Here is a 21,438-nt window from a genome sequence, read left to right as displayed (position 1 = left end):
CTGAGACAGACAGACTCTTCCCCAGAGCAAGGAAGCCCCACAGACTGCCTGGTAAAATCCACACACCGTAAGGGGCTAAGTACAGCTCCAGGGCTGAATTTGCCTTTCAGGTCAGCAAGAAGAGCAGTACCGAATGGATGATGCCGACTTTTGTCAGGATCTGCAGTAGTACTCACACTGAGACAGCCATATGGTGGGGAAAGCTATAAAGAAATTACATCACATCTTTCGAAATAGCAAATGTGTCCCATGAAATGGACATCGAGAAAATAGGATTCTTCTCATTAAGTAGAAATGATGTTCCCCTAACACTTTAAATTATCTTTTCCAAAAGTAATGAAACTCCTTTGGTCTTGCGGGCCTCCTACTGCCCACCTTAATCAGAGCAGCCAATTCTGAAATGTCAGAGGCTGTAATTAAAAATTCCTATTTTCACAAACAGGTTTCAGAGAGGAAATTTTATTGGAATCAAGCAAAATTCTTTCATTTAGAAGAGCAAAATGCATAATGACCAAATCTCTGAAATGCATGTTTTGCTGGACTTCCTTTGTAAAATCTAGCTGGCCTGTATGGCTTTCAAAGATTAGTGAAGGTGGAGAAGAGAGAGAAATAAACACTTTACAGCACTGAATAAATGGATGAGCAAGAAGTTACACTTCCAAAACAGATACTGAACATCTTTATGTATTGAACTCATATGACTCAAATGTGCATTTGATTAAACAAGGGCACACATATTTCCTCTTTTCTTTGTAGAAGTCAAGCCCCTCCAGCCAGATTGGGTCTGTTTCATAGCCCAGAGCTCACAGCTCCATTTGTAATACAGGTATGTCAAGGGACAGCAAAAATTCAGGTATTTTCTTGTCAGTTAAACTGTGCAGCAGGGAATAGCTGTATTGCAATACTGAGTCAGTGCTGAAGATGATCTAGCACAGAATATTTTACAGTCTGTTTAAAATTTTTTTGGGAATGAGATTTGATTTGATTGAATGAGGCTGACATCCCACCTAGCTGTCTAAGCTTTGACACCGGCCTGGGATGGATTTTTCAGAGAGGTTTGAACTTGTCGTGTTTTGATACAGCCCTTGTGTGCCAGTGATGAAAGTATGCTATTATTTCATAAAGCCAGTTAATCACCTTAGATCTTGAAGGAAAAGCTATTGGCCAGTTTTAATGTGCAGTTAAAAACGCACATCAGGCATGTTTTTGTACAGATATTTTAAAGTGTGACCACCTCATTCTGCTCACTGGTTTTGGTCTGTCAGGGCCCTCTACCCCATGATGCTGCTTTTCACAAACTAATGGCAAATTAATTGAAGCAGCATTTCTGTTGGTGAATTTTGATTTTGTTGACTTGCAGTTTTATAAGATTGCACTTTAGTTTTGGCTTACCGTGAATACACGTCACACTCAGCATCATGTGAAATCTTATACACAATATTTTACCCCACTTTTTCCTCCCATCAGGGTTGAGCAGAAAGGAAATATAATAATCTGTAGTCCTAATGAATCCTCAAGGCCATGCAAAAACAAAAAATCTGGAATGAAAGTTCAGCACAGGCAGTGGGGCAAGCTGGCCCACATGCCACAGCATTCTACTGTGGTTCCTCTTAAGTTTTGCTAGCCAGGTTCTAGTTCCTGAGAAGACATCTTATTGCAGGCCTAGGGAAATACTCCTTGCCAGAAGGCAGAGAAACCTGCCAGGTTTTCAGCAGGCTATAAATGAAGGAAGAAGCTCTGTTTAAAGCTTGGAGGATCTTCAGCCAGCACAGTACACATGGGGTAGGATATATTAACTAGAACTAAATAAGTGAGACAGTGGAAGTCTTAATTTTAAATCACACATTAACTTGTTAAGTGTTGTTAACATGTTGTTAACATACATGTTAAGTTGTTGACTCCATTTCTCCATTCTCTTTCTTTGCACTTCAAATGGGACGTGAGAAACCGCACCACCTTTTCTGGACCTGCCCTCAGTACAGCAAGAGCAGCCATCAATCTGTGTAGCCACAAACACCAAAACCCATCCATGATTACTTAAGAACAGCCTTCTCATTTATAATACAGAGCTATTTGGCCTTGGTCTACTGGCTTTTGATCTTAGAAAGCTGTTCTGGGGGTTTTAGGGGTTTGGGTTTTGTTTTTTTTCATTGCCTGCATTCATATGATCAAAAGTGATCATATTAACGTTCATTAATAAACAAGAAAAATAATTCCTTAGTAGCTACCTAGAAATATGGATAGCATTTCTGCAGGCCAACTGTTTCCTTGAAACACAAGACTAAGAAATACAGGAGTGAACCCAGATCAAAGATAACATTATTTTAGGGGTGACCATCGTGATTTCAGTATGATTCATGCACCTAGTAAACCCCTTCTTTCATCAGAGAAGACTGCAGGCAATTTAGTTTAACTGTCCAGTTCCTACAAATGGGGGGAGAGTGAGAAAAAGACTCCATCCTGCCTCACAGTCCCACCTCTGCTCCCCCTGTATGGGAAGTGCACCTGTGCACCCCGCTCAGGGGCAGCACGACAGGCTGAGCTGCTGCTTGGCAAAGGGAGCGAGGGTCCCAGCCTCCTCACCCTGGGACGGCCTGACGGGAGCCCAGAAACAGGTCACGACCCACAGCACGTGGGACATTTTCAGGGAAAGCAAAACCTTACCCTTTTAAGCATACTCTCTGTTTCCCTACAGGGGAGAAAATTCCTCTCCTCCATTTTGCTGCAAGTAGCCTCAATGTCTAGCTGAGATCTTTGCCCCTTTACAGCGAGGTACAAAACAAGCACGTTATTGCAGGTCTTGCTTCCACAGTCCTGGGTCTTTCCCTGTGTTTACCAGCTGGGAAGCAGTTTGCTTGCGGCATGCAGCAATGCATGCATCTGGCCATTTTCATCGTCCTTTAGTGTTCTTGTCACAGCCACAATGGTATAAATTAAAATGCCTGTTCCTTCTTTTATTGCCCTTGAGGGGAGAAACATATTCCTGAAGGCTATGGTTGCACAACGGATTGGCTTCTTTTTCTTCCCCTCTAAGGGGCCGGAGGGGAGGTAGAGTGCAGCCTCTTCATGTGGAACATCTACTTTTTCTCCCTGTTGCCATGGTGACAGAGCTGCTGGCTGGTCTAGCTCCAAAAGGTGCTTGATGACACCCAGCACTGGGGCCCTCAGCAAAAGGATGGAAATGAGGGAGGGGGAGAGGCGCAGCGTCCTTATTTTAATGTGTCATGGCCAGTGTTTTCACTGGTGAATTTTCAAGATATAAACCACAAAGAGGCAATAGGTCATCTGCATCTGTCAGACTTAACCACTGTTCTCCAATAATTTGGTTTTGAGGATTGCAAACATTGTACAGGTTGATAACCATATATTCAGAAACTGTAATACACATATACAGTATATGCATTGAGGTAATTGGCTCGCTCTATCTCAAACTTGCCCTTTTTTTAATATGGGTCCCATGCAGTAATAAACGACATTAATTTTATCACCTCCAGGTCTTTATCCTATTTCTGTCATGGTCTCAAAATCATGCTGCACTGGCATGAGCCAGAAAAAAAAAAATTGCTTACAGCTGCAAGAACTTGCCGGAAAATGAGCTCTTTCAAAATAATGAGCTATTAACCCATGGCACTGCTGCAGAGGCATTGCAGTGGTGTCAGCCACTGGTGCATCAATAAATAACAAGGCAAATTAGAAGTGGATGTAAATTTGTTTCTGTAGATAATTCTTCTTTGATATAAACTGGAACGAGTCTGAGTAACTGGATGAAAACACAGTTGTGCTGAATTTGGCTTGACAGAAAGGAAAGCAGAGATCTTTAATTTAGGTTTTCTCCCTTGTTAGCACTATTCACACGCTCATTATTTGGGTCAGAATTGAGCTTGTTTAATTGTTTTCCAAAGATATTTCTGGAGTAAGTATAATCCTTTCACCAGTTGGGAGAAGAGGGAAGAAAGGCAGACTTACGGATCAAAGGCCGCTAGCAAGAAGTTGAGCAGTAAGCTGATGGATTGCTCCACGTTGATCTGGTGGGTTGTCGGCATCCGTTTGTTGAGCTGGTAGAAGATTGTTGAAATCACAGCTTCCAGCCGAGCCACGTTCAGTTCGATGCTGGGGTCCAGGTTGTTCAGTGCGTTTTCCCGCAAGGCTTCTATTACGTTCCAGATGTCCACCAGGTGCACTACGGGACAGGACAGACAAGAGTCGGCAGGAGCACGTGCTCCTGAAAGCAACTGAGAAAAAAAAGTCACCTTATCCCACAGGGTGCGGAATAACACAACCACACAGGATATGCTTCATGAATAATAAAGCAAATGAATGTACTTTCCATCACTGAGATTTGAACTTGGTGGAGGAATGGGCAGATAAAATTCAAATCCGTTAATAAGCAAACAATATATTGATATTATTAGTTGCAATGAGTACAACTTCAGCTTGGGAAATCATTCCTCACTGCATAAAGTATTCAAGTAAAAATCCCTATTTTATTGAAATTGCTGGAAGGTAAACATATGCTAATTGTTTTTCTAAATCATGCCTCTATGAACCTCCATTCAGAAATTACTCTTAGATATTAATATGCATAGCAGATGGGCTTTTCAGAAGATTCTATGAATGCTAAGTGCTTATCACGTACTGACATTTTGAAAATTCTTTTCAGCAATTTGTACGGAAAGCAAAATATTTTACAGAAACAGAATTGTAACTGAGTCAGGGTAGACAAGCTACATTTAAACAAAGAACATGCAATGAACTGACCCCAAAGTCATATTTTGTATCTTCTAAATATATTCGCTAAATGATTTGTTACATCTTTCTCTTTGATAAAGCCGTGGTCTAAGCTGAATTTGATGGGGGCTGGTTTTACCTACAAGGACAGCTTGAAGGACAATCTCTGCTCACCCTTCAGATTGTACCCAAACAGAAATCTTGTTTGCATAGCACTGTTATTGTGGCAGAATGATCAGTTTGCCACAGATTGGCATTTCTAAAAGTGGTGGACCATGCCAAAAATAAAAAAACCCTACAGTCATTCAAGATTTGGATTTTGTTCAAGCCTGAACTCAAAGAATAATTTTTATTTTTTTTCTCTTAAGCATTACTCACTGTCCTACTAAACTGTCAATAAGAAACAAATCATGAGGTTCAGGGAACAAATTTTGTTTTTTTTTTTACCAGAGAAACTACTGTGTACTTCTTATTACTTAGCATAGCAATATTTCTTATGACATGTCAAGAGCCATCTGTATGCGGAAGGAGATGCATTTTTTTGTGGAAAGAGAAATTTTATTCTAACCCTCATCATTATATTTTTACTTGCTTGTTTTGCAGGTGCTGTCTCAGACTGCAATGTGACATGATGGTCTGATGGCAGGGAAATGTAAGCTGAAACCAGACATATAATGAAACCAGATATAGTCATTTTACTTAGTCTAGAGTTTTCCCCTATGATTAGGTTTCCTTTTTTCTGCTTCAGGAAAAAAACCCCAACCTCTAATGCCCTGTGGTGGCATGTGTAAGCCCAAGGAGGAAGATACATCATACAGGTGAGCAGCAACAGCAGCAACAACTACTTCAGGCACTAGACAAGGCACTTCACTTCTTGCTGTTCCCTAGCAAACAACTGGGAAAAACTGAAAGATGCAGTCCCATTGTGACACCTAAGTATTTATTTGGCCTTTGTAATACAAGGAAACTTCTATAGGTGACCTCATATACTGGCAAGTTGTCTTCAGAGTGTCATCCTGAATTAAGACATGTGGGCGAAACATACACCCTCTCAGAACTCTTCCTTTTTATCTTCTAGCTGGTGGAAGAGCAGCCTCCCTGTAAAAATATCTGGCACAGGTCTCAGATCATTTTAATGCAGGCATTCCCAGTCAATCAGTTTTCACTGTCAAGTTCCCACAGAGGTAACGTGGGTAAATGGGAAATGAACAGCCTCCAGGAAGACAGCCTGCACAGAACTGTCCCCTTCCGGGCACCTACGCCACATGGCTCAGAGGCCAGACAAGGCAGAGAATGGAAGAAGACACCAGAAAGCAAGCCACTGTCTGGTCCAGGGAAGAAGGGTTAATGAGCTTTGCCCACTCTGGGTCACCACTGTAAAGCAGCCAAGGAAGAAATATAGAGCAACACGCCAGAAGATGCAGCAACAGGCTGGACCATGCACATGTATTTTGTGGCCTTATTAAGAGGGGAAAGGCAGGCAGAAAGGAGAAGGTTAAGTGTGATGTTTCTCTCAAGGTCTAGCTGTCGCTGGCCCTGAGGGCTGTCTCTCTGGTAATTCAGACCAAGAAGACGAAGGAGAAGGTGCTTCCACTAGCAGTTTTACCAGGTTGGCTTCTGGGTGTGAGAGTATGTGTGCAAACTGTCAGACCCAAACTGCAACTACACTAACAAGATAACAACGTGAGAAATTACCAGGCATGACAAACAGCAAAAAGGGATTAATGCATATGCAGATGGCTGACCTTGACTTGAGGCTACACTAACAAGACAGCAACCTGAGGAACAGCAAACAGGGGGACTAGCTTAACAGCACTGCTGACCAAGGAAGAAATTACTATGGCAACTCCATCATAAATACTGAATAAGGACGTAAAGTCAGCAACATCAGAGCTAGTGGGGAAAGAATAAATATGGACAGGCTGTTCATCTGGGGGTGCATGCCTGTGGTAGAGGAAAAAAGCATGGGAGCGGAAAAGGGGAATTTGAAGGGTAACAAATCGTGTCATCAGAGTTGCCCAGGGTACCTTTCAAGCAGCCCTGCACCTGACCAGCGTGAAGGAATGAACACAGCCGGAAGCCCACTGTTTTGACCATACGTGTTTACTTCTGCAGTTACAGGCAACTGGGATGGTTTCCCTACCACTGATAAAAGGACATCCGGGGAGGATGAACCAGACATCCAGACTCCCTGACAGTGAGAAATTCACGCAGCAATTTAACTTTAATTGCCATAGCCTAGTAGTGGAAAACTTGAATAAGAAAGCATGGAGGAAAACAGTTGTCATAATGAATGAGGCTGAAATGGGTGTTGGTGTCTCTATTCTTCACAAGATTCAGTACTGATACTATGTGGCTGTCAGATTTTCATGTTTTTTCTATCTTTTCCCACTGATACTATATTTTTCATAGCCTAGTCATATCTAGAGTTAAGTTCGATGATGGTCCTGGGAAGGGAAATATCCAGAGGCTAGCAGACATGGGTCTAATAATATCAGTACACTAACATATCTGAAAAAAAATACTGGTTTCAGTGTTAACTGTAACCCGAAAGCCTCATAAGCTATCCTGATATTCATTGGTATGCCAGAAAGGTAGGGCACAAGACTAAGAAAATGACTTATTGGAAATTACACAGCAGTAAAAGTCCCCAACCCACCATAAAATATTAGTCTCAAGGAACTGCTGTGCATTTGTACTGTAAATAATTTTACTTGGGCTTTTTTTCAAGAAACACTTTAGTTCCACTCGAAGCTGAATAAACAATTCTATTGCACTATTTTATTTTGCTTCTTATTAATGAATTTCAAATCTCTCTGCAAAGGCTGGAAAGTAGTAATTCCTGGAGGAGGTAATGGAAGATGGACAAAAGCCAGCCATTATGCAAGATCTACTACTTTTGAAAATATCTGCTGATATGACTAGCTCAAAATCACAAGGGGAGCTCGTTCAACTGCTACACAGAGGAATGAAGTCTCTGGCTTTTATTTAAGTCAGTCTTTATGGACAAGAATTCACCCACCTCAATTTAAATGTCAAAAGTTAGGTGTCTACTGTCAGCTGGTGATCAAGGCTTCCTCTAATGTCAGCAAAAGAAAAAGGCACCTTAAAGCAGCTGTCTGGAGACAGGTGGGTGAACAGTGCTTTGAAGGTCCCCATACTTCTTCACTGACTACAGACAAAGCCTAAAGCAATGAGTTTACACGAGACATGTAACCTCAGAGGTGAGATGTTAACTCAAGTTAACCGAGATGAACCCACACCTTGCTCTTTAAACATTAATAAAAGATGTCTTTCCTGTTCCGACTACTACATGGCCTAGAATAATTTAGGTTTTATATAAAATATGAATAATAAATACTTTAATCTGTAGGAACAGCTACTAGATCCTGTCAAAGCCACAGCCTCTTACACTGAATTGCTTAACCTTGGGCAGATTGCATCTGGGCGTAATGCCCTCCTGATCACTTCAAATCCCATTTTTTTAAAGGTTTACTCACATAGTAAGCAAACTCTTACTATTATATCATGCTGTCAAGTTAACCTATCAACATTGGGAAAAGGCAGAGTAAAACACAGGCTTCTCTGCAAACTCCACTCTATTCCTTTGTACTACTAGAAATTCACATCAACAAGCAATATATCTGTAGTCTTTTCAGTGTAATAACAGAACATCAACCTTGCAAACCTTGCATAAGCTTAACATTCCTCTCATTTTAATTTTCATCTTCTGTTACTCATTTTCTGTAATACCTGCTATGCTCAGTTATTTATTTATCCATCACTGAGAATGTTTTAATCTCACTGAAGAAGGCATATCTCCTTACTTTGTTTGCACAGTATTGCAATAAAACCTGAATTTGATTTCTACGTACACTGTGATGCTAACAAGAAGAGTTTGCAGTGTAACAAACTAGCTTACAGGTGTAGGGGAGCTTTCTGTTTCCCCAAATCTGCCTTAAATTCCCTCAACAAAGTAAAACTCCACAAGTATGTTTTCAGCTTCTCATTGCTGTTGCTGCTTTTGTTGCCTTACTTGCAATTCCCTCTGAAAAGGGAATCTTCCCTCAGCATGAGAAAGGTAGCTTTTCAGAAGTGGATCTGTAAAACTATAGAAAGCTGTCAGGATTTCTTCGGTGTCAGCAGATGATCACTAGGCAGTAGGAGTAAAAAGCTGCTTGTATCTAGCATCTGTGTAGCATAAGGCAATCCACAATCATGCAGCTCAGCCAATCTTCAGTGACCCTTCGGAAAGGCCTTGCACTCTGTAAGCAGCATACCTATTCAGGCACAGATCTCCTCCCTCATTTGCCTAATGTCTGAAAAAAAATGTAGATGATTTCCACAAGCAATTGCCAAACTATATATTTCCTTTCAGATTTTGTTAAGTGGTTTCTGAAGTCACAGCTAAGCTAAACATCTGCATTATTAAACCTTCTATGGCAAACAGTGACTGGTAATTTAACTTTTATGAGACCAAGTGATATTTAAACACTGTCATAGAGGATTTCATACTTGAGCACATTCTGTAACAGACAGTGATTACTGAATGTAAATAAAGTTCAGTATCCAGACAGCAGCGGGACAATGCAGATGAGCAGCATTACAGATGGCCACCATTCACTCCACAACAATCGTTACCAGAAGATGCACACTTTGAGGAGACCCCGGCTGAACTGCAGAGAATGAAGATTAATGCGTGAAAATACACTCCAAATAACAAATGTTATTTCCTTCAGTGGACTCCTTCAGCTGTTAAAACAACATTTGGAGAATGCCTGTTGCCAGCATGTTTTAACTCAGTTGATCAGTCTCTCTCCGCAGGATGTAAGGATGAGTGAAAGACAGCTGGCTCAGTTTGAAAGTTTTACATTTTCCCCAAAAGTTTTCAGACACCCTTAAGGTTTTACATCCTGCCCTTCTCCCTTTACCTGTGTTCAGAACATCTATCCCTATTTCCTTTTACTATGATGACAGAAAAGACTAGTTAGTTGTTGGAGTGCAGAATTCCACCACCTACAACTCTGTCAACAGGTTAATTTGTGGAAAAGGTGTACTCTGGATACATTTGGAGAAAGCAGAATTAAGGACAAGATTATGTTGCTTACTATAAATGCATATGTCAATTTTATTAATCTTGATCCTCTTCAAGTGTTTTTTTTAGTCTCTTCATTAGCAAAAAAACAATGTATTTTTAATTTATTGTAACTAGCAACTTTAATTTACTTGCAACTAGTAATTTTCTGTTTGGTAGATAACATTATCTTAATAGCCAAAATGCAAGAGACAAGATGGACTACACTCATGTTTTTTCAACTCTAAGCAAAGAAATTAAAATTTATTTATGCAGAAAAAATGAAGTCTTCTTTCCAGCATGCAGTTTACTTAGAATTATGGAAAGGTTGTGAGATATAGATAATCTTGGATATATCACTAATCTCAAAGGAGGCAGATTACTTCAAACATCAGTTCTCAAGAAATGATGTTGCCCTAAGCAAACGTAAGAAAAGAAAACTGCAGTGGAAGTTTATGTTTCAAGTAGTAAAAAAAATAAATATATTAGAAACAGCCTGCATGCTTAAACTTTCTTACCATTAAACAGATCTATGTATGCAAAACCCCTCATCTGTTCTACTGCATTTTTTTGTATTCCATCTGAACCATGAACTCCATGTTATCTTTCCATTTATTACTAAATGAACATGGAAGAGAAGATTACATTTAATCAAACAACAGAAACGAATAGATTAAGGCTTTAATAATCAATTCAAATTTACTTAACATACAGTAGGTTTAACTAACTCTAGGTTAAACATGCCTAATTGATAGTTAGGACAGAATTCCTCCTCGATAGATGTTCCTTTGTTGGTGAATACAGAAAAAAACACCTTTAAAGAAGTAGTAATTTATATTATTTCCAAAACTTTAGTATATCTTTCATTAAGATTTTAGTCTAGCAAAGCTCTTATGGACATGCTTGAGTTTAAGCATACTAATACTGTCATTTGGCATCAACGGCACTTGAACATATGTCAGGTATTTCAGGCAGATTTCATTAAAAGGGAAAGATTTATGCTTCCTTGTCTAACAATCCTAAAAATATTTTAGAATATGTTAGGCAATTCTTCTTTTTTTGATTACAATCTATGAACCCATCACAAATCAGGGTATTAGAGCCATTTGTCATTGTCATTGCTATGAAGCCCTGGGAAGTTACTCATGCTTTCTGTTTGGCTCCCTCTCTCCTGCTGCTAGGCGGGTAACTGAGGACTGAGTGGGGTGTGTTTTTCCTCTAAGCTACACCCGTTTGTGGCCAAGCTGCCCCTCAAATCAGCCAGCTGCATCATGATCACCAAAAACTTTTATCTGCACATCTCACCACTATGCAGGTCAACGTGCCAGCTACCATGGCTTACAGTCTTTTACACTCTCTGGGTGCCAAACTAAAGGGAAAGGAAAATGTGCCAGGGTGTTGCTTCTGCTTGGGGCTAAAATGAAGTACCCAGTTCTTTGGCTGGGCACGTCTGGTGACAGCTGTCACCCTATATGGCCTGAAACACCCAGGCTACTCATTGCCCAAATATCTGAACCTGCACTCAGTCTGTACCTGGAAATGTCCTGCAAGTTCCCATTCCCACTTCCATGTCTCTTGGGCTCCTCCTTTACCTCCCTGGTTGACTTCTGCTGCCAGGGCCAGGTCACACAGCCCAGTCATTTCTCACATAGTTGGGTACCCGTTAAGCAGTTGTTCCCAGAGCTTGGTGTGCATTGGGCCACTTCTGAACACTCCACAGGCCACCAGCCACTCTCAGGCTGGTGACCACTGCTCTTCCAAAAGCAAGACTGGTGGACTTCTAGCTTGTCATCACATACTTGAACGTGTTAATGTCAAAATGCATTTCATTGCACCTTCTTGCCATTTCACTTGATTTCTAGGTTTTGCAGATGCAGTCACGGGTGAGTAAATACCGCAAGCTTCAAGAAAAAATTAACAAAATATTCAGAATATTTACTGCCATGTTATTCTGATCCCAAAATGCTTTGATTTTAGAGATGTGTGTATTAGACCCATCCAATAGTATGAGAAGTTGTAAGAGAATGATATATTGATAACCAAGACCAAACATAAACAACATTCACTTTTTCACAAAAATCAAAGTCTTGTCAAAGACTGTAGAGGAATGAAGACAGTGGGTTGATTAGCATTGTTATAGGGTTTGTCTCTCTGTCCACTTTGATTGTTCTAGCAAATCTATGATCAATCTCCATGTTGTTAACAAGGCTGTAGCAATTTCATCCCCTCTTGTAGCAGCCCCAAAAAGTAACATTCCAGCACTTTGCCATATCTGAATGCTGGAAACATTTTTCAGCATAACCAGCACATCATTTACTTTGCACCATTCTAACAAAGTTCTTATTGCCTTCTTGTTATACTTTATGCTTCTTTTCCCAAACATACCTGTAAGCATTGTTAACATAGAATTTTCTTCCTCTGCACCCATATCGTTAAATCCCCATCTACAGTGGGCACCAGAAGTTGCAATCCGAGTTAAGATGGACAATAAATATTCCAATACACCCATATCAATTAGTTGTCAACAGCTCACCTCTCACCATGTCTGTTATGGGTCGTAAGTTCTCCCACTTAGCTACGTTGGGCACCAGTTGTTGTAGTCTGAGTCCAACTCAGCCTCACACGGGGCACCAGTTGTTGCAGCACAAACAAGCTAGTAGGCTGCAACAAAGCCTTGACTGTCAGGCAGATTCTACTATCCGTGCTGCTGCTGCTGCTCCTCCATCCACCCCTATTCCACAATCCTCAGGGCTATTCAACCACCTTGTGGGAACCAGCTACAGCTGCACATCATCCATGTCAATCACCCCACTGCCTTCATTCCTCTACAAAAGACTGCCCACCTGGAATTGAATCTGGTAAGACTTACTGGTAAGCCTCCTTGCCTTCATGATGAAGGCCCCTACAACAAGTGGGACAGCCTGGAACAAGGAAGGCAGCCTCGGTGGAGGAGGGTCCAGTTAGGGGATGTTTAAACAGACCGGCATAGTCAAGTCCATAGGACCTGATGGGGAACACACCCACGAGTGCTGAGGGAGCTGGATGATGCTAATGCAAGGCCACTTGGTAGTCTTTAAAAAGCTGTGGCAATTGGGGAAGGTTCCTGAGGGTGGGCAGAAACTCACTGTCACTCCAGTTTCCAAGAAGAGCAAGAAGTATCCAGCGAACTAAAACCTCACCTCAGTCCCTGGAAAGGGGATGGAGCAAACCCTCCTGGAAACCATATCCAAGCATATTAAAGACAAAAAGGTGACTGGAAGCAGTCAGTACGGATTTATGATGGAAAAATCATGCCTGACCCACCTATTTGCCTTCCCACAATGAAATGACTAGTTCATGGGGAAAAAGGACAGCAGTCGATGTTCTTTACTCTGACTTTAGCAAGGTTTTCAGCACAGTGTCCCATACCGTGCTCACTGGCAAACTAGTAACTGTGGGCCAAAGTGAACAGTGAGGTAGACTGAAAACTGGCTGAACAGATTAGCTGAAAATCTTGTGCTCAGTGGCACCAAATCCAGTTGGAGGCCAGTCCCTAATGGTATACCCCCAGGCCTGATACTGTTTAACACCTTCATTAATGACCTGGATGATGGGACAGAGGGTACCCTCAGCAAGTTTGCAGCTGATTCAAAACTGGGAAGAGTGACTGATAACACCCACCAGAGGGCTGGGCTGCCATGCAGAGGGACCTCAACAGGCTGGAGAAATATACAAACAGGAACTTCATGAAGCACAATAAATGGAAATAGAAGTTCCTCGACGTGGAACCCCGTGTACCAGTACTGGCTGGGTGCTCACTGGAATATGCCTTTTCAGCAAAGGCAGCCAACATCCCCTTGGGCTGCACTGGGCAGTGCGTGGCCAGCAGGCGGAGATCCTTCCAGTGGTGAACCTTCCTCTCAGCACTGGTAACACATCTGCAGTACTGGGTCCAAAGTCCAGCAAGGGCCACGAAGATGATGAGGGGACTAGAGCAACTGTCATTTGGGGAGGAGCCGAGAGAGCTGGGACCGCTCAGTCTACAGGAGGGAAGGCGCAGGGGGGACTGTATAAGTCTGTACAAATATCTGATGCAAAGCAGCAAAGAAGATGGAGCCAGACTCTTCTCAGAGAAAGCATAGTGAAAGGACAGAAGGAAATGGGCACAAATTAAAACACAGGAAAGCATTTAAACATAGGCAAAAAAATTTCTCTGTAAGGGTTGTCACTCATTGTGACAGGTTGTCCAGCAAGGCTGTGGTGTCTCCATCCCTGAAGATATTCAAACCCAAACTGGGCACAGCCCCGAGCAATCTGCTCTAGCTGACCCTGCTCTCTTCAGAGGTCCCTGCCAACATCAGCAATTCTGTGATTCTGTGATGCCCTTGTCTAATCATGAATTTATACTGCAAAACTATATATTAACGGAGAAGAATCACTGCTGCCCCACTGATTTTTCTCTAAAGCCATTGCTCAAGTAAGATGGGCTCCAAGTTCCTTTTCTGACACGTGCAATGAGCAAACAAAACCACAGAGCCTGCCCTGAGGCCCTCTGGGATGCTTGGGAAAGAGCTCTCCAGTTTGTCAAGAGGTTTTGTGTGAGGTGTACTGAGGGCCTTCTCAGCACTCCGCGTATTCAGTCTTTCTCTCAAGGTTTCCCTTGAATGCCAAGCGGGAAATCATGGTTTCACTTAGTTCCCTGTAAGCATTCCTTCTCCTCCTTACCTCTTTGCCTGTGCTGTGAGAGTGGGCAGATGTGTGGTACACACTGGCTCAGTGGGAAGCAGGAGCAAGGCTATCTAATTCTACCTGCCCATCTCAATGGTGGATACCCAGAGTGAGGAGTCATCCTTGGATAAGGAACTAAACATTCAGAGCAGCCAACAGAAACATCTTTTCTTCTGAACTACTGTACACATGGAGTAAGTTGGTTGCATTTGGACTCACTGAATTCATTCAGATCACCTGTCTGTGAAATACCACATGGGACAAGCGATGTCCCAGCCACCAGGAGCTGGGTTCTCTGTGCACACGCTGGCCAGCTGCACACAGCATAGACAGGAGAAACTTCTGAGTGGCTGCCAAACCTGGCTGCTGGGTGTCTGGAAATCTGCAGGACATGATAAGTACAACTGAGGCACGGAAAACTCTGGGTGAAAATCTTAAAGGTTCTGCTGTCCGCATACCTGAGCTTGCATCCTTGTACCCTCACCTACTGTTCTGCCCAGAAGAAAAATCAGGTATTTTAAAACCTTCTGAGATTCTGATCGCTACAGCACATCAAACCAACATGGCCTGTTGGAAGAGTCTGTCAACTTGGCCAAGTGCTACTACTGAGGAATAACCATCAGGCTAACGATGCACTGAAACGTGTCATTTTTAATCCACCAAGGTGTAAGAGTATGTAAAGATCACCAGTAAAATTCTTTACATTAATTTAATTTACAATAAAAGTTCCTTCTCCCTCTGCTGTCAATTCCTGCCTATTTTGTCTCACCTATATTGAACCAAAGCCTGAAGGGCTCTCCACGGATGGCAGAAGAGGCCGTCAGTCTCCCCAAGGAGCAGCACTAACGACAACTGATTCTGTGAAAGGGAACGGTGGGCAATGCACCCTGAGTGCTGGGCTGGGAAACTGCTGTCATCTGCTTGTCACCCAGCTGCTGGGAAAGTGTTTCCTTTTTTTCAAACACACTTTGAAATCATTTATTCAGAATGCTGAATGAAGTATGACATATATAAAATAAAATAAAATAAAATAATAACAAAGTCTAACTCTAAGCTGCTTAATCTTTTGATGACAACCAGGAAAGACCACTCAATTTAAACTCTGCACTGTTGCTAATAAGTCACATAGCTTAAATCATCCATTATACATAATTTTCTTGTTTTGAGACTTAAACATATTTATGAATTACAGACCAATGTGTAAATAGCAGACGTGTCATTATGTTTATTACATAGCCAGAAACTTTAGAAATCACTCCCCTCCAAGACAATGGTATTCCTAGATTATGCATCTCTATTATTCTTGCTATCCCACCATAATACTATTTTAATGAGAAAGGCTTTATTTGAGGCATTGTGTGATCAGTCCTCAGTGTGGCTAATTATTCCCTTCAAATGGGTTTTGCAAGTGTCAGCTTTAAATTAGCCAAAAAATTCATGGGGACGTGAGGTAACAAAACTTGGTCAGTAAATATGTATGATACACAACAGATCTCTCATTTCTCTTAAAATAAAGTCAATTTGCCTTACATCTGAGTTCATATTTCAATTAGTAAAATTACGGCGCTTCAAAATTTTAATGAAATATAACTCTTCTGTATTATATTACAGCAAAGCATATATCAGGGAAAAGTTTGTGCGCTCCTGAAAGGTGGCAAAAAACATCTCCAAGGTTGGGTGATACCGTATCTGGAGTTGATTTTCAAAGTTTTCTCTGTTATGCATCTGATCACAGAAACTGAATTATGGAGACTTTCAAAAAATGTCTTCAGAGAAAAGAAAAAAGCCATATCCCAGCCCTCCTACTTAGGAGATTCAACTAGAAGTTCAGAAATTACTGAACATGTGAGAAGGAAACCCTAATTTTAGAGCCTGGCACAACTCAGACTGTGTGCAAGAACCCAAGACACACCAGCTTTTAGAAAACAGGCAGGACTGGGTGCACAAGCCTCCTGGCAGCCGCGGTCATGACCACAGGATGGCACTACTGGGTGTATTTTAGTAAATGCAGCATACATTTCCTGTAACATTTTAACTCTCTGCTGGCGTAATGTCAAGCGAACCGACACAAATCAAAGGCTGTGCATCCCCACCGCTGTCTGCAGAAAATGGCCTTACCTATCCGCTCGGTTGAATCAAGACTATGTGGCTGGAGATTGGGCGGTGTGGAAGCCCTGGGCAGGCGATCATACGTGATAGGCAGATGATACCAAATCCATGAGGTGGACAGGGCAGAACGTCTTCATGTTGAGTGTCCCTATTACAGTGGTAAAATCTCCTCCAGAAGTCTTTCTTCTAATGCCAAATCTGACATCTTCCTCTCTCAAATAACTTCAGGTTTTTTCCTTTGATACAACTGTTCCCAGCTCCGGCTATCCCCTCTAAAAACTGTCCATGCCTCAAGAGGACTACAGCTTCCTTTGGCACCGTTGCCAGCAAAAAGCAAGTGTAAAGTGAACGTGTATGCTATTTGTTAAACATACACATTCACTTTACACTTATGATTATTATATTTATTTATATTTTCCATTAATTTTGAAGCAGTATATGTTACCAACTTTAAGGATACAGGGTATTATCCCCAATCTCATATAAACTGCTGTTTTCTTTAAAAATTAGCTGGTGATTAAAAGAGAATATGCATTGTAATGGTTCTTAGAGAAAACAGGTTGAGATTACATTGTCAACCCTTAAGGTTCAGTCATATCACAAAGGTCAATGAAAAAGAAAGAGCATCTATTACACATTTAGAACAGCTTGAAGACCAAAACCTTCCTTGGCCCATCTCCTGTTTTTCAGACTTCGATCCCTGGTCAGCTGTCACTGTCTTCTGTAAATTTTTTTTAACCGTTTAGGGTTGGCAAGACTGTAACCAGCAACACAATGTACTATTCTATACTAATGAAATATGAATTGTGTATATCCTTGAATATAAGAGATGCAATATTTTATAAATAAGCATATTCTTAAGCTGATACTTATTAATTCAAATAATTTCTATGTAATGTGGACTGAATTTGGCCCATATCGTTTTCATCTCTTAAAAATAATTAGAGAAATACTTAAGATGAATACGATGCTTGCGTAAACTGCCTGATAGCAGAATTGCATTTTTTACCTCCAGGATAGAAGAGACATACGAAAGAGTGATGGCATATGCTTCTCTCTTCTAAGAGTTTGGGTCAGTCCAGACAGTTTCTGGCACAAAATCCCAGTATCAACCCCAGCTGGTAAAACGGAGAGCATTACTATGAAGTAGAACATTCATGTAATACACAGGACTTCGTTGAAAAAGCATCTTATGCCCAAAGTCATAAGGACAGTTCAGACTCTTAAATCTTATTTAACCTTTTGCTGAGATTGGTAATGTAGGTGATAATTACTGCCACAGGCTCACATTTTCACAGGTATTTAAACACCTATTAAATTTGAAAACAATGGGATTTATTTGCGCAAAAACCTTTTGGGATCTGAGCTATAATTAGCTTCGAGATAAAGAGATGGATCCTGGCACCTGAAAGATCCATTTTTTTTGCATCAAATTCATTTGAGTAGATAATATCTCATTCAGAGAAACTGTAGAGAATATTTGACTGAACTCTGGCTTTGTGTTCACACAATCTTCCCGCATTTGCCCTCCTGCCATTACTCATATTCAAAGCAATGTCTTCTGCAAGAGCCACTCAGTGCTCCAGCTCCCCAGCTGATGTGCTCAGTCACCAGGCCACCCATACCAGGAGGAAACTGCAGTGGCTCCCATTGCAGCAATGTGCGATACGATGCACTAAAACTTCACATCTCTTAAGGAAACAGGTATGACAAATAGGCCAAGAAAAGGAGAAAAGCTCCAGTTCATACAAACATAGTTTGACAATCAGCAACAATGAGAAAGGAAACAAGACTGCAGAATGTGAAATGACAGGTAAATGGGATTTAGGTGAAGTCCCACATATCTATCCACCTCTGTGTGACAGAAGCTCTTTAATGATGTTGTCAGGGCCCCTAGATGGAGTAAGAGTCTCAATGTACATGACCACTTTATCTGTCACCCTTTATTTTACACATGCAATCCTTAAAGATATCTTGCAAATCCAAGACGAGATAAGAGTATCAAGGCAAATAAGGATGAATGAAATGTGGAAACTTAAACTCGGGGAAGATCAGCACCTTTACAAGAGATGCAGTATGATACTAGAGTGTCAATTTATCTGAAATTGAGTCCAATCTCCTTGTTTAAGGACTCAATATGCACGAGAGACTGAGCCACTCCTTCCTTCATGCCATAGTAATGTCAGGGAGTTCAATAGTTACTTTCAATATACTTTCTGTCACGAAAGGAGACATCCATCTATCCATCTGCATGTACTGAAGAAAAGGCTGAGCATTGTCCTGGTTTCAGCTGGGATGGAGTTAATTATCTTCTTAAGAGCTAGTGCAGTACTGTGTTTTGGCTTTGATGTGAGACTTTTCAGTTCCTCAGGCCTTGCTAGCAAAGAGGCTGGAGAGGCACAAGGAATGGGGAGGGGACACAGCCAGGACAGCTGACCTGACCTAGCCAAGGTGGCATTCCATACCATGGGACGCCCTGCCTGGTGTATATGCCTGGGGGCTGGCCGGGGCAGGCAGGTCGTTGCTTGGGCACTGGCTGGGCATCAGTCAGCGGGTGGTGAGCAGCTGCATTGTGCACCACGTGTTCCTTCTTCCTTTCCCTCTGGATTTTATTCTTTCCCTTCCCTTTTTCATGATAACTGTTATTGTCATAACTGTTAGTATTGTTCTTTCATTTTTATTCTGTTTCAATTGCTAAATTGTTCTTACCTCAACTCTTGAGTTTTACATTCCTTGGCAGTTCTTCTCCCCATCCCTCTGGGTGAGAGGGGAGTGAACGAGGGGCTGCGTGGTAATTAATTACCAGCTGGGGTTAAACCAGGATAGCACACACACAACTTCTCCTGGAATTAGCCCACACTTTGCTCAGTAAAGGATCGAAGACTGCTCAGAAATACCGTGAAATTGAAATCCATTGCAGCCAACAGCAATATCACAGATATAATTCAGTCTGAATTCAGCCTAGGAATGCCTTAATTCAGCACAAGGAAAACTGCCTCTGTAAAGCCATTGTATATCACAACCATTAACACCAGGAAGCTGAATGTTCATTGTGTAGTCTCAGAACTGTAGTAATAACAATGCACACTGAGAACATTATATTGTGCAGTCTCTTCACACTTATAAAAGCAGGAAATTATTTTTATGACCAACATCTTCTGTTCTCACAATTTGTCCTAGCCTACCAGATATATGCTGTATGAAATCTTCCACTAAAACTTACAGAAAATAATAGTAGGTGCAGCTGGTGGGTAAAAATAGGAGATAGACGTTAAGCTCAAGCTTCGCTTTGAATATTCTGGGTGTTAGGAGCTTGATCTATATTGTTAGAGGTACACAAAATTACTTTTGATGTAGCTCTGGAAACAAATGAACATGGAAAAAACCCACTCTTTTGGAATTAGAGAAGAGAATTATAGTAAAAATTATGTCATGTTCCACACGCTGACTTTCCTTCTGTGAACTATTTGCTGTACTCACCCTGAAGAAGCCCATAACTGCTGAGAACATGCACCACAGACAGCCAGTGTCCCTGCTGGCTCCACAGCTGGTTTATTTGTAAAAGTTATTGGAGACAGAGGCTGAAAGGGAATGAGGAAGGGCTGAGGACAGATCAGACTGTCTATGTGAAGCTGTGACAGAAATCACTGTTTAGGCACAAAGATGGTGCAGATTGTGTGGTTAAGGTGGAAGAAAGCTCTGTAGTGCCTACGAATTTTCCAGAGCTGCGTGACACTGTAAAAAACACCACAGGGCAAAAAAACCTCAGCAAAAATCCCAAGTCAGCAGATGTACTGAAGAAGGACACTTTGAATGCAATGCCCCAACAGAAAGACAGGGCAAAATGCTGCAGCTTATCTTCTGAGGAAAACAATTTCCTGCACAGACATAAAACCTGTCCTTTACTCTCTACGGAAAACATGTATGGACTGAGCTCATGTAGTATTGCTCAAGACTTACTGTTTTGAGTCCAGAATAGAGAGGCAGGGATGGTTCAAGATGATGGACTGAAGCTCCCTAAGAACAAAGGACTGTGATCACCAAATTCACTGAGATCTGCTCCAAGGATGACTTTTTAACTTCTTTCTCCTTTTTCACATAAATACGTTGTCACATGGCAAAAACTGAGAATGACCAACAACATGTGACAGGCATTAAGTCACACTGCTTAATGCACTCTGGCACATTAAAGAGGTGCTTGTGTAACATCAGGACAGGCTCAGCAAAATACCCAAATGGGACAGACCAGAACAGCCCAGGGCAAGGGAAAAAAGGCTCAAGTGTAGAAGAACGTTAGCCTGAAGGAAGGTGCTTGGAGCCAAGAGGGTAACAGGAGAGGAGAGAGCAGCTAAGAGAACGAGGGTTCCAGAGTAGTCAGAGATAAAGCAAATGCCACAGATGATGACATGAAGCTGAAGAAGGGACAAGAAAATTATGAAGGAGACTTAAAAACACAGTTACAGTTGAGGGGAAAAACAAGAAGGTGAAAGAAGAAAAAGCTCTCACATGAAGCAGCAGCATACCTCAGAAGACAACGGTCATCCTGTGATTGCCAACGTATCAGTTTGTATGTCTGCATATATTTTGCAATTTTTAGACTGCCTAGGAGAGTACTAAGGCTAATAATAATGGTTTAATTTCTTTAGTTTGAAGCATTCATTAGGAGGACCAATGTGAAATAAAACGCAGAAACTTTCTGGTTTTGGGTAACTAATGCCAAGCCTGCCAGACAAAGGTGACTGAACACCTCTTACCAGTAGCAGATGTTCAGAGACATCAGTGGGGAACTCAACAGACTGTCCAACCTTAAACCTGCATCA

General features: G+C 41.5%; 1 protein-coding gene across 10 annotated transcripts in view; it reads right to left on the bottom strand.

Moving 5' to 3' along the window:
* Positions 1-21,438, bottom strand: part of DTNA (dystrobrevin alpha) — a 233,837-nt gene that overhangs the window by 67,777 nt on the left and 144,622 nt on the right. For all 10 annotated transcript variants that reach the window (XM_040586902.1, XM_040586907.1, XM_040586906.1 and 7 more), the window contains one exon: positions 3,967-4,180. In XM_040586902.1, the coding sequence (XP_040442836.1) occupies positions 3,967-4,180 (214 nt within the window). The remainder of the gene's footprint in view (positions 1-3,966; positions 4,181-21,438) is intronic.

Source organism: Falco naumanni, chromosome 3 (assembly GCF_017639655.2).
Source record: "Falco naumanni isolate bFalNau1 chromosome 3, bFalNau1.pat, whole genome shotgun sequence".
Classification (NCBI taxonomy): Eukaryota; Metazoa; Chordata; class Aves; order Falconiformes; family Falconidae; genus Falco; species Falco naumanni.
The sequence above is the reverse complement of the archived record's forward strand: the minus strand, read 5'-3'. Positions and strand labels throughout refer to the sequence as shown.